Source organism: Narcine bancroftii, chromosome 1 (assembly GCF_036971445.1).
Source record: "Narcine bancroftii isolate sNarBan1 chromosome 1, sNarBan1.hap1, whole genome shotgun sequence".
NCBI classification, from domain to species: domain Eukaryota; kingdom Metazoa; phylum Chordata; class Chondrichthyes; order Torpediniformes; family Narcinidae; genus Narcine; species Narcine bancroftii.
In genome coordinates this window covers 270,079,933-270,093,140 of record NC_091469.1, presented here as the reverse complement: position 1 = coordinate 270,093,140, position 13,208 = coordinate 270,079,933, and the positions used below count along the sequence as shown (strand labels likewise).

Here is a 13,208-nt window from a genome sequence, read left to right as displayed (position 1 = left end):
AGATAATGCCAGTCAAGAAATCTTAGGAAAGAGAAATAGAATCAGCACTCAGAGTAGAGATTCTTCGTCAGGACCTGGAAAGAGAGAAAGAGAGAAATGTTGGTTTTCAGTCACGAAGGATGTCTAAGCCAAAGGTAGCATTTCTGAGAGAGTGGCTTGAGGACAAGCTGCAGAGTTTCTCTAACCAATGGATTGATAGAGGCAGTGAGGGAAAAAAATGAATGGAAATCATGGAATAAGGGCAGTTAAGAGAGTGAGAAGACAAACAGAGGAACATAGAAGTTACAACATGCAGGATCTAGCCAGCAAATCAGTTTGTGTTAAGGCATGTTAAGGGATTCAGAAGGAAATGAGCTAACATCAGAGAAGCATGGCTTGCAACGTAATTGGCCAGTTCTGATACAGAGAGGGAGAGCTAGTTACATGAAGTTGTCCAATGCAATATTGAATTGGGACAATAAAATACCAAAACACAAGAAGAAACACCAAGGACATCTCCATCCTCAATGAATGCAGGAGCCAGCATGTGAGTGATCTATTTGGCAGAATGGAAGATGGGGTGCTGTTCCTCAATTTTAGTTTAAGACTCCTGATAACACTGCAGCAGACCAGAGGCTGAAAAGTTCAGCACAGAAGTGGGATGGGGAATAAAAGTAGTCATAGAAGGAAGTCCAAGTTGCGCTTGTTGACTGAACACAAAACAGTCACCCACTTTGGCTGGTTGAGCAGGTACCGTCCCATTCAGCTTATATTTGCCATGTTGTTCATTTACACTGACAACTTGCAGTCAGCCAAAGTACTGATTCCTTTCCTCACTTAACATTTTCGAGAGGTATTGTGAAATATGAATAATCAATTTCACTGTTAAAAACATGGCCAATACTAACTAAAGGGAATCACAGTCATTTGCAATGTACAGCGACACCATGCTGCCCATGCCCAAGTCTTTAACACATTCCAAATACCAAATCTTGCCCTCCTCACTATTCTGTTCATCTCTCAACAGTCTGATAATGGCAGAACTTCAACTGCAGCAGGGCAACAGAAGTGTAGACTATTTTATTGCCTAATTAACAGAATGCCATGATTAATCAATATCAAATTTGTGCAGATCAGTCATTTTCTGTTTCCCTCTCTGATAAAACAGTATATCCTTATGTTGATCATAATCATGGCTTGGCTACACATAAACTGATTCATCATTTTCAGAAGAGATTTTAAAAACAAAGCTCGAGAGCTTTGGGGAACTATTCTGGGTTGATTTTATGGATCCACAAGTTAGTTTATACAAATAATTTCTGATCAGAAGGCTGTGAATGTATTAGTATTGGTATCGTGGTTATTCCGAATCTATAAACAATTATTTGGGTATTAAGTATAATTTATACAAGTTTTCTGATGATGGCAGTGTTGGTGTTGGTTTAAAAAATCCTGGGAAAGTTAATGTGTAACAGCGGCAAGCAATTAAAAATGCAAATAGGATATTGGCTTTGGTTGTATGAGGATTTGAGTGGAAGAATAAAGAAGACTTCCTGAAACTGTAACTAGCCCTGGTGAGACCCATTTTGGAATGTTATGAAAGAATTTACTTGCAATGGAGGGAAAACAGCAAACGTTCATCAGATTGGTTCCTGAAATGGGGGTGTTGTCCTGTGAAAAGTGAGTAAACAGATTGCTTAGCTGAATAAGAAGTAATCTCACTCTTCTGGAACCTGACGGGGGTTCATGTCTCATCTTGTACGGATGTCCAGCACAAGGGTCAGAGTCTTAAAGGAGAGCAATTCAGGTCTCAGATGAATAGGTTTCTTTCTCAAGAGGGCAGTGGATTTCTGGTATTCTCGATCAATGGAGAGACAGTCATTGACTATATTCAGGAGATAGATGAAGAAACATTTTGGATATTAGGGGATTCAAAGGTTATGGGCTTGATATAGAGAAGTGGAACTGAGGCTCCAGTATGGTCGAATGGCAGATTAGGTGTGGGGAGCTGGTCTTGGTTCTATTTCTTATAGTCTTATCTCGCACATGGTATGTAGAAAATAACAATTGGTATGATCAGCCTCTCTGCTACCCCAACATACAAACAGGAACTCAGCCTCTCGAGATCACAATTAGATCACAGGTCACTGAAGAGGATGTAATATAAGACCCTTCTTCTCAGAAACTGAATTGAATAGACAGTGAGGGATGTCAAATTGCAATGGAATTAAGTTTTCTTTGATTGTGTTTCAGGGAATTAAAATGTTAATGGCGATGCAACAGTGCGTTTCAGCGCACCCTATGCCACCCCCACCACCAGCTCTGGCACCAAAGCCTGACAAAGACAATGCAAGGTTACAAAAAATCTTGAAGAGGATTGCAAAACAGAAAGCTGCGGAGATATCTTTACAACCTGAAGATGCATCAGATAAATCCCACTCTTACCTGTCGAAACCCTTTCGGGCTTGTCTGTCTCCCGTTAGCGAGGCTAGTCCTGATCCAGAACACTGTGATCGTCGGACTCCTCAATACCTTCAATCACCTTTGCCTTCTCTCAGACCACACTCAACAATACTAACCCAAACCCGTACTACAAGTCTATATCCTCTTCGTAGAACGTTTTACAAGGGCAAAATAGAGATTCTCCCAAAAAAAGGTGGCCAACATATACCAGCTGAAGTTCAGAACCAGGACCCTGGTCAACTATTACAGCCTGTGATTCCTGTAAAGACATTCTTCGTTTCAAATGTTCAATCATCAGGCAAAAAACAGTCACCAATGGTTGCAATGCCACCCCGCTTTTCCCCTAGTTTCTACGCCCGGCCTGACATGGAGATGCCCAAGGCAAACATTTCCACAAATGACTCTATTAAACCCAAAGACATTGTTTCTGAAGCTAATATTACAAAGTTATATGCCAGCGGCCCTGACACTGCTATGACAAGTACTAAAGGATATGTTTTTGAAACCAGTAGAGTGAAGAATTCCACTTACGAGCCTCCAAGGGCGAAGACTCCAACCTACGAGCCTCCAAGGGTGAAGACTCCCACCTATGAGGTAACAAGTGTGAGGACTCCCACCTATGAGTTAACAACCTATGAGCCTCCGAGGGCGAGAATTCCTACCTACGAGCCTCCGAGAGCGAGGACTCCCACCTACGAGCCTCCGAGAGCGAGGACTCCCACCTACGAGCCTCCGAGGGCAAGGACTCCCATCTACGAGCCTCCGAGGGCGAGGACTCCCACCTACGAGCCTCTGAGGGCAAGGACTCCCACCTACGAGCCTCCGAGGGCGAGGACTCCCACCTACGAGCCTCCGAGGGCGAGGACTCCCACCTACGAGCCTCCGAGGGCGAGGACTTCCACCTACGAGACTCCGAGGGCAAGGACTCCCACCTTCGAGACTCCGAGGGTGAGGACTCCCACCTACGATCCTCTGAGAGTGAAGACTCCCACCTACGATCCTCCGAGGGAGAGGACTCCCACCTACGAAACTCCGAGGGTGAAGACTCCCACCTACAATCCTCCGAGGGCGAGGACTCCCACCTACGAGACTCTGAGGGCGAAGACTCCCACCTACGAGCCTCAGAGGGTGAAGACTCCAAGGGCACAGATTCCTGCCAATGAACTTCTAAGAGGCAAGACTTTTACACGTGCAGTGCCTCAAGAGAGCCTCTCTACAGAAGGTTTTGATGTTTCAGCCATAAAAAATGCTAGTAGTGCTAATATGGAAATCCATCAGATAACAAAGACCACCTTGGAGAAACCATCTAACACTGGGGTTGAGACAACTAACCAAGAAGTGAAATCATTTCTGAAAGCAGCAGGTCAAAAGAAACCTGTTGATAATGTCAAACCTCCCAGGAGCAAGATAAGTGGTTGGACCCGTCTCAAGAAACATATGGTGGTGGAAGAAGAACCACCCAAATTCCTGGAGCCAGAACCAGAACTCCCAGAATCCGAAGAACAAAAACAGAATCAAAGTATCGTTGAAGACAGGAAACAAGAATCTTCAAAGGCAAGGGCAACACGAGCCAACAAGATGTGGGATGCAATGCTGTTCCAAATGTTTGCATGGAAAGAGCATTTGACAGAGGAAAACAGACAAAACCAACAGGAATCAGCTTTAGACACATCCAGGCAAGCACACCAGACCTCATGGTTCAGCTGTCGTCTGCCTCTTCTACTTTTTAGACCACGATTTGATGCCAGAAAGTTAAAAGAAGCAGCTAAAGGTCCTCTGAGGAGAATTAGTAGTACATTGATTGAATCAGGGTTGCATCGCAAAGCAATTGACGATGAAGAACTTAAGGATTTCAATCAAACTGCAAAAGGTTGGCAAACAAAAGCAGTATCCTAAATACAGAAACTAGCAAAACAAAGTAGACGTCCAGAAAACAGCCTTTACTCTGGGAACACAAATACATTCGAGTTCCATCTATGCAGTAATCTGGATTAGATTTTTTAAATAAATTCTTACACGCATAACAAAATGTAACAAAATGTAATAAATGGATATTTCAACCAGGTTCTGTTCTTGTGAATTATGTTTAACACACTCCCAACAATTATTTGGTACCCACTGCATTAAAGGTTCGATTGGTGTTTGTATGTCTTCTACCCAACTGAAAGGCTGTCATCTGTCAGGTAAACCATGAATGGACAGCAATAGCAAGACCCAATGTGATGAAGGAGAATAAGCCAAAGAGCATTTGTCACATATGATAAGCACTACAGAATAAGGTCTACATTAAATGCAGCACAAATGCTAACCTGTCCAACATCAGCACTGCTGAGACCAGTTATTTAAGATAAAATAAATGACTTTAAAGCTTTGAATTCATCTTACAGGATTTTCTCTGTTCAATGAAGGGACTGAATTTTCGCAGCTCAATACTAAATGAATTCACAATTCAGTAGCAATTCTGTGGTTTCTCACTCATATTTGACTGAAGAAATACAGCAACTGACTGGAAGTGTCATACTTTTAACCTGCAACTTGACAAGAGTCACCATATTCCAAGTCCTTATAAATGTGCTATACCACACCACGTGACCAGGGTTGCCAGATTTGGCAACAGATTTTAAAAAAATTCAAAAAAGTTGTAAAAGGCACCAACATGAACCAAAAAGAGCCTAAAAATCTTCTAAAACTGCCAGAAAGTGCCAATTGGCACTTTCTGCCACCAACCAATTCAACAAATGTGTTGTTTGGCATCAAATCTGGCAACCCTGCACATAACTGCTTGCTCTAACAAAATGTATTTTGCAACAAACAAATAAAGTATATCAATTTTAGATGTGGGAATGGTTGAAGTATTTTATGTTTTAGAAGTGTTGTCATACAGTGCGTTCAAAAAAAGAAAACAAATGAAAATGGGGAAAAGGGGAAAGGTGGTGGTGAGGAAGTGGAAATGAGATGTAAACAGGATATGAGATGGCCACATTGAACTATATGACTATAAATATTAATGGAATACATAACCAAATGAAAAGGAAGAGGCTATTAAATTTACTGAAAAAAGAAAAAAATAGATATAGCATTCGTGCAGGAAACGCATCTAACTGAGGTGGAACACAAGAAATTAAGGAGAGACTGGGTAGGGCACGTAATGGCAGCATCATATAATTCAAAAGCCAGAGGTATAGCTATATTAATCAATAAAAATGTACCAATCAAAATAGAGAAGGAAATAATAGATCCTGCAGGGAGGTATGTAATGATAAAGTGTCAGATATATTCAGAACTCTGGAATTTGGTCAATATATATGCACCTAATGAAGAGGATCAAAAGTTCATGCAAGATATTTTTTGAAGATTGTAGATACTCAGGGGAATATATTGATAGGAGGGGACTTTAACCTTAATTTGGATTCAAAGATGGGTAAAACTGGACAAAAGACTAGCAGAAAGAACAAAGTAGCCAAATTTATGGTTAAATCAATGCAGGAACTGCAACTTTTGGATACATGGAGGAGACAGCACCCAAAGGAGAATGAATACTCATATTATTTGAGTAGACATAAAACGTACTCAAGGATTGACCTGTTCCTGTTGTCAGCTCATATCCAAGGGAGAGTTAGGAAAATAGAATATAAAGCTAGATTGTTATCGGATCACTCACCCCTGTTATTAGCAATAGAACTGGAGGACATCCCACCAAGAACATATAGATGGAGATTAAACTCCATGCTGCTTAAAAGACAGGAATTTAGAGAATTTATTGAGCGACAAATTAAAATGTACTTTGAAATAAATACAGAATCAGTGAAAGACAAATTTATATTATGGGATGCAATGAAAGCCTTCATCAGAAGGCAGATAATAAGTTATGTAACTAAGATGAAAAAGGACTACAATCGGGAAATAGAACAGCTGGAAAGGGAAATAGTAAGTACAGAAAAAGAACTAGCAACAAGGGAAGATACAACAAAAAGAAGAGAATTGGCGGACAAAAAAATAAAATACGAAACACTACAAACTTTAGAACATAATGAAAATAAAGCAGAAGTATTATGAGCTAGGAGAAAAAAAAAGCACAAAATACTAGCTTGGCAGCTTAAAACAAAACAAGCTAAAAGAACAGTATTGGCATCAAGGGTAAAGAACAAACAAATTACATATAACCCAACAGAGATCAATGAAAACTTTAAGGAATTCTATGACAATTATACCAAACTGAGAACCAAGGGAAGGAAGACAAAATAGATGAGTTTCTAGCTAAAAGTGAACTACAAAAATTGCAAGAAGAGGAGCAAAACAAGCTGATAAAACCATTTGAAATAGAGGAAATACAAGATGTATTAAAAAAGCTACCAAACAATAAAACGCCTGGGGAGGATGGACTCCCAAAAGAATTCTATAAAACATTGAAATAATTACTAATTCCTCCTCTCCTGGAAGTAATGAACCAGATAGAAGAAACACAAAACTTGCCAGATTTATGTAAAACAGCAACAATTACAATAATACCAAAGATGGGGAAAGATCCACTAACACCAGCATCGTATAGGCCAATATTTCTACTTAACTCAGATTATAAGATAATAGCAAAACTATTAGTAAACAGATTGGCTGACTGTGTTCCAAAAATAGTAAAACTAGATCAAACTGGATTTATTAAGAAAAGACGAACAACGGACAATGTCTGCAAGTTCATTAACTTAATCCATGCAGTACAAGGAAATAAGATGCCAACAGTGGCTGTTGCTTTAGACGCAGAGAAAGCCTTTGACAGAGTAGAATGGAATTATTTATTCAAAGTATTACAGAGGTTTAACTTACCAGAGAAATATATTAATTGGATTAAAGCATTATATAAGGGTCCAATGGCGAAGGTGACATTAAATGGATATATATCGAACCAATTTAAATTAAGCAGGTCAACTAGGCAGGGATGTCCACTATCTCCCTCACTGTTCACTTTAGCAATAGAACCATTGGCAGAACTGATAAGAACAGAAAATAAAATAAACAGGATAAAAATAAAAGAGAAGGAATATAAAATCAGTCTATTTGCAGATTATATCATAGTATACTTAACAGAACCAGAATTATCGATAAAAGAATTACATAAGAAATTGACGGAATATGGATAAATATCGGGCTACAAGATCAACACAAATAAAAGTGAAGCAACACCAATGAATAATGCGGATTTCACAAAGTTTAAAAAAGAATCACCATTTAAATGGCAAACACAAGCAATCCGATACCTAGGTATTAGACTAGATAGTAATCTAGGCCATCTATACAAATTAAATTATCAGCCATTAATGAAGAAATTACAAGATGACTTAGAACATTGGAAAGATTTACCACTAACACTGATAGGAAGGGTAAATTGCATTAAAATGAATATCTTCCCAAGCATACAATACCTATTTCAATCGTTACCAATTCCCATAACAAAGAAATTCTTCAATGAGCTAAAGAAAATAATAAGGAAATTCTTATGGAAAGGGGGGAAACCGAGGATAGCGCTAGATAAATTAACAGAATGGTACAAACAAGGGGGCTTACAGCTACCAAACTTTAAAAATTATTATAGAGCAGCACAATTATGATATCTATCAGATTTTTATCAAACAAGGGAAAAACCAGATTGGACCAGGTTGGAGCTAGATAAAATAGGGGAGAAGGTACCAGAACACATACTTTATAAGTGGGATGAAAAACTGGTGCGATATAGAAGTTCACCAGTACTGCACCATCTGCTCAACATTTGGAAGAAGATTCACGTAGAAAGGAAAAAACAAATGAGCAACTACCAAAATTATTATTGACGCAAAATCAACTAATCCCTTTCACAATAGATAACTTTTCTTTAGAGAATGGGAGAGAAAAGGGATTAAAAGAATAGGAAATTGTTTTTTGGGAAATAATTTATTATCATTTGAACAAATGAAGTATAAATACCAAATAACTCACGGTACATGTTTGCATATCACCAATTGAAAACCTACTTAAAGGACAAATTGGGAAGCAAACTGAGATTACCAGAAGGAAGTAGCTTTGAATATGTGATTACATACACAATGATAATGAAAATATTTATAACAAACATGTACATCAAGCTGCAAGAGAAAGAAAATGATGAAATAAGTTATAAACCCAAACAAAAGTGGGAACAAGATCTAAACAAAAAGATAAAAAATGAAAAATGGGAAAAGCTATGCTCCGGAACTATGAGAAATACAATAAACACGAGATTACGCATGATACAATTTAATTGGTTACACAGGCTATATATCATGCCCCAAAAGTTAAATAAATGGGACCCAACAGTATCAGATAGATGTTTTCGCTGTAAGAATGAAACAGGAACAACAGTACATGCAATTTGGGCATGTGAGAAAGTGAAAAAGTTTTGGAAAGATCTAAATCAGGTATTAAATAAAATCACAAAAACATATCAAAAAATCCAGAGATCTTTCTTCTAAGTAATATAAGAAGTAAAGAATTAGGCTTCAAACTGGATGAAGCACATAAAAGATTTATTATGATAGCCTTAGCTGTAGCAAAAAAATGTATAATGTCAACTTGGAAATTAGAAGAGAGCCTGAGAGTACAGCAATAGTACATAAAAATGAATAAATGTATTCCATTGAAAAAAATAACATATAATTTAAAAACTAAAGTCACATTATTTGAACAAATTTGGGAACCATACATGGAACACAACAAAGAGGGCCAACCGCAGTCCTCCACGCCCTAAAATTATAGAATGAGAAGAAGACGAAATGAACTGACCCAGTGTGTAAAAGTAGAAGACACAATTTTATTGTTTATTTTCATTGTGTGATGACATTGTTTAATGGTTTTATTGTATTGTATATGTTGAACATTTAATGGGTTTGGATGGGGGTGCGAAGGAGGGAGGGGAGGGGGAAAAAGGGAAGAAAATGCCTCTGTGTATATTCAAGAGGGAAATGTTTGTGTGTATTTTGATTAATATGGTTCATAGTGTGAACAATTAAAAAATTTAAAAAAACAAACAAAAAAACCAAATAAAATATATCCATATATTTGAGGAATGGAATATTTCAATTTTCTTATGTTGCAGTGACATCATAGGATACATCATTTTTATAAAATTTCAAGATAGAGCTCGGAAAGAGGCCGCGAGCCTGCGCTACCCATGTGATACAAACCCTGTACATCTTTAGAATGTGGGAGGGAACCAGAGCACCCGAAGGAAACCCACGTAGACATGGGGAAAACATACAAACTGCGGAGAGCACCCAGGTCACTGGCACTGTTAATAGCATTGTGCTAACCACTACACAAAACGATCGGGAAAGTACAGTACACTAGATGCAACCATTGGCACATATTTCTTGATTCTGACAAATTAAGTATTAAATTTAAATATACAGCATGGTAACAGGCCATTTTGGCCTATGAGCCTTGCAGCCCACTCACACCCAATTAACCTACAGCTCCAGGTATATTTTTAAAGGTGGGAGGAAATTGGTCCCCCCGGAGTAAACCGTACTGAGGATGTTGAAACTCTTACAGGCCCATTTCCTCTCTTTATAAACTACACCAATGAAACATTATTTAACTTTTACACAATGCAAAGTCAAGTGCAGAATGTTGATCAGTGGCCCTTTAAATAGTTCTCCCTATTTTCCTTTTCAATATGGTCCTTGGCCATAAAGATTAAGGGAGGTGCACAATCGAGAGACAATCCGATAACAATCATTTGCCATCATCCCCAAAAGATAAATCTGCTTCCATGGTGTCTGAACTTGCCAGATTAGCTCTATACACAAACATTTGGAAGGTGTGGGGAGAAGAGACCAAAGACAGATGGCTGTACCAAAGAACAGCTCAGCATGTGGAAAAGCTATTATTTTGGAAGCATCATTTCCATCAGAATGGAGATAGAACTATTTATTTTGACCAAGAGTATCCAATCAAATTATAATTATAATTAATTTTCTTGTTCAATTGCTAACCATTCTATTTATTTCCAGCATTTCTGGTTTTTCCCCATAATTTACACTGCATCCCTGATTGATGAGTGACTGCATTGACAAATGTATGTTTTTAATTGCCTTTTTTCAATTAATATTCAGGAAACATAGTCAATTATGATTTTGACGATAGTAACCAAAACACAAGATGATAATTTTGATACATTTACTCTGAATTCTTGGTTCCTTGTTCTATATGATGTCATCTGAACTTTCTGGTACACTGTTTCCTTGACCCTCACTCCCAGTCACGTCGGAGTCTTAAAGGATGGAAACTTCTCGTGAAATCAAAACGTCTCTGGATTCCTCCCTTTATACACAGAATAAATGTAATGTAGAGGCATTTGTAAAAACACAAAATGTTGCAGAAGCTCAGCAGGTCAAACAGGGTCCTTTAGGTAGCAAAGGTTAAAGATACAGAACCGACGTTTCAGGGTTGAGCCCTTCATCAAGGTATGAGAGAATGCCGGCAGGCATCTGGAGAAAAAGGTAGAGGGGGAGGGGTTAGTGACAAAGGAAGGAGATGATGGGTGGAGAAAGGAGGGAGGGGAGAACGGCAATGAGGGGGAGGAGGGAAGACTGGGTGGGTAGTTACATAACGGACACTGGTTGACCTGCTGAGCTTCTCCAGCATTTTGTATTTTTACTTCAACCCCATGGAGTCTACAGATTTTCATGATAATACTACAGTGGCATTTAATAGGTACTTGGAGTTTTACTTTAATAACATCATGGGTCAATTTTCTCTCTTTTAAATTTTTTTTATTGAGTTTAACATATTGGGACAATTTTCAACACTCATATGGGTAAGTGATGAATGGATCCATCACATCATCTGATGCATTAACGGGATGAATTGCTAAGGAACCGTTGCTGACCATCGAGCAAACAAATGGGTTAGAATAAAACTGGATCACATTAAGAATGAACCCAATGAGCAACCTGGTTCAAGATTGTGAGCTTGCACTTGTGTGAAGGCCACAGCTTCACAGTTTCTGGCAGAAATTACTAGAAAGGTATAAGGAGGATGAACATTGCTAGATAATTAACACAACACATGATGAGCAGCCAATAACCTTACCATCAAGCTGTCTGACAAAATGTTGACCAAAGTACCTGCCGCCACCTCATCTCTTCCTCTTGCTTCACTGCAAAAATCAATACATGGCAATTGGGCCACCTGTACCAAACGTCACCTTGAAATGGGGCAGAAGGTCGCTCTGATCGATCTCAGGTTGGAAAAACTGATGGAGTGAGTGGAGCATACACTCATTCTGCAAGTTTTTTTTTATAGATTGTTGGCATGTAACACTGATAGTTTGATTGGTGAAATAATGCCTCATACCTCCCTCAATGCAATCACCCCCTCCTCTACCAGAGAGCATGCAACATTCAACACAAACTAAACATTTCTAAGGAATTAAGGAGGATTCCTTGCTGTCATTTACAACCAGCAGTCACAAGATAGCACTAATTTCAAGCTTCGTTTTAAAATTGTGGCACCTCAGTCTCTTGTTCTCAGTCTCTGTGAACCGAATCATTTACCAGGATTTGTTGATCACTTATTACTGGCTTCTGAAGCAATAAATGCTCAGTCAGGTATCTGGCTTTTAAATGTTTCCAGGTTTTAATTATCATCAGATATTAGAAACCAGTCTTCCAGTACACTTCCAGGGATGATCACACACCTTCATCCTTCCTTGAACTTCGAAGGATGGTATTTCTTATAAGAAATCTCTGTTACATCTTCCTCCTCACCACAAAGCACTAAATATTTACCACGTTACTCTCCTACACACTAACACCACGTATCCCCATTAAAATTCCATAATTCAATGCATTCTCTCTCCCTCTCTACTTCTGGCGATCCATCCCATAGGATGATGATGGTTCATTTCACTCAGAAAGGAACAACATGTACGTGAATGGATTTAGTCGAGTATGGGGTTGCACAGGTCCAGACCCACCCTCTCAACAGCCCCTCCCAGATCCAGCAGTCTGGTGATATCCAAGACAGCTGGGGAACGTTTTCTGTAGCAGTGAATGGCCAGACAAAACTTCAATGCAAGGGATACCTTTTCCGTGCTTCACGACATATTTGCTAGATGGCTGTTGACCCTACAAGAGGGTGAGTCCACCCTTTCTCTCCCTCTCTTTCTCTCTCTAAAATGGCCATAAATCACAAGACCAGGATTGAAAGAAGACATAGTATTTCTTTATTTTCAGAAATACTATCAGGCTGCCTTCATGAAAAATAATTTGTATTTGGGTGTGTTTAAAACACACGACTTAGTCCTTTGCACCAAGTAATTGAGGGGTTTCTTTTGAAGAGAAACACTCAGCAATATCCTTTTGAGGTATGAAGTCTTAGTTAGACTTAGGGCATACTTACAGCATACAGAAATAAAACCCCACTCTAAATCACATGCCAGCTGGTTTTCCACTTATCAGAAAGCATTCTTGGTTGTTGGGCTAAACTTGGACAACATTAAAACAAAACGTGAACATGGTAGACACTTTTGCAGTATACACATTGCAAATGATGAATCTAACCTTCATAGCTTATGTTAGGCATTTAATTCATTAATTCTCTGGTTCTTTGCAGGTTTATCACTGAAAAAGCTTTCTAAGTTACACAGGAAGTTCTGCAGCTGGGAACCAGCACTTCTGGTTCTTTAAATCACTATCAAACTGATGCTGCCTCGGTTTAATAGCCATTAGTTCGCTCCTACAAGGCTCATTAAAAAA

General features: G+C 38.8%; 2 protein-coding genes across 8 annotated transcripts in view; one reads left to right on the top strand and one right to left on the bottom strand.

The window, feature by feature from the left end:
- Positions 1–9,341, top strand: part of prr33 (proline rich 33) — a 33,020-nt gene extending 23,679 nt beyond the window's left edge. For all 4 annotated transcript variants that reach the window (XM_069898706.1, XM_069898691.1, XM_069898681.1 and 1 more), the window contains one exon: positions 2,233–9,341. In XM_069898706.1, coding sequence (XP_069754807.1) covers positions 2,233–4,338 — 2,106 coding nt within the window. In that variant the 3' untranslated portion in view covers positions 4,339–9,341. The remainder of the gene's footprint in view (positions 1–2,232) is intronic.
- lsp1a (lymphocyte specific protein 1 a) overlaps positions 1–13,208 on the bottom strand; it is a 253,384-nt gene that overhangs the window by 5,157 nt on the left and 235,019 nt on the right. The gene's annotated exons all lie outside the window — the stretch shown is intronic.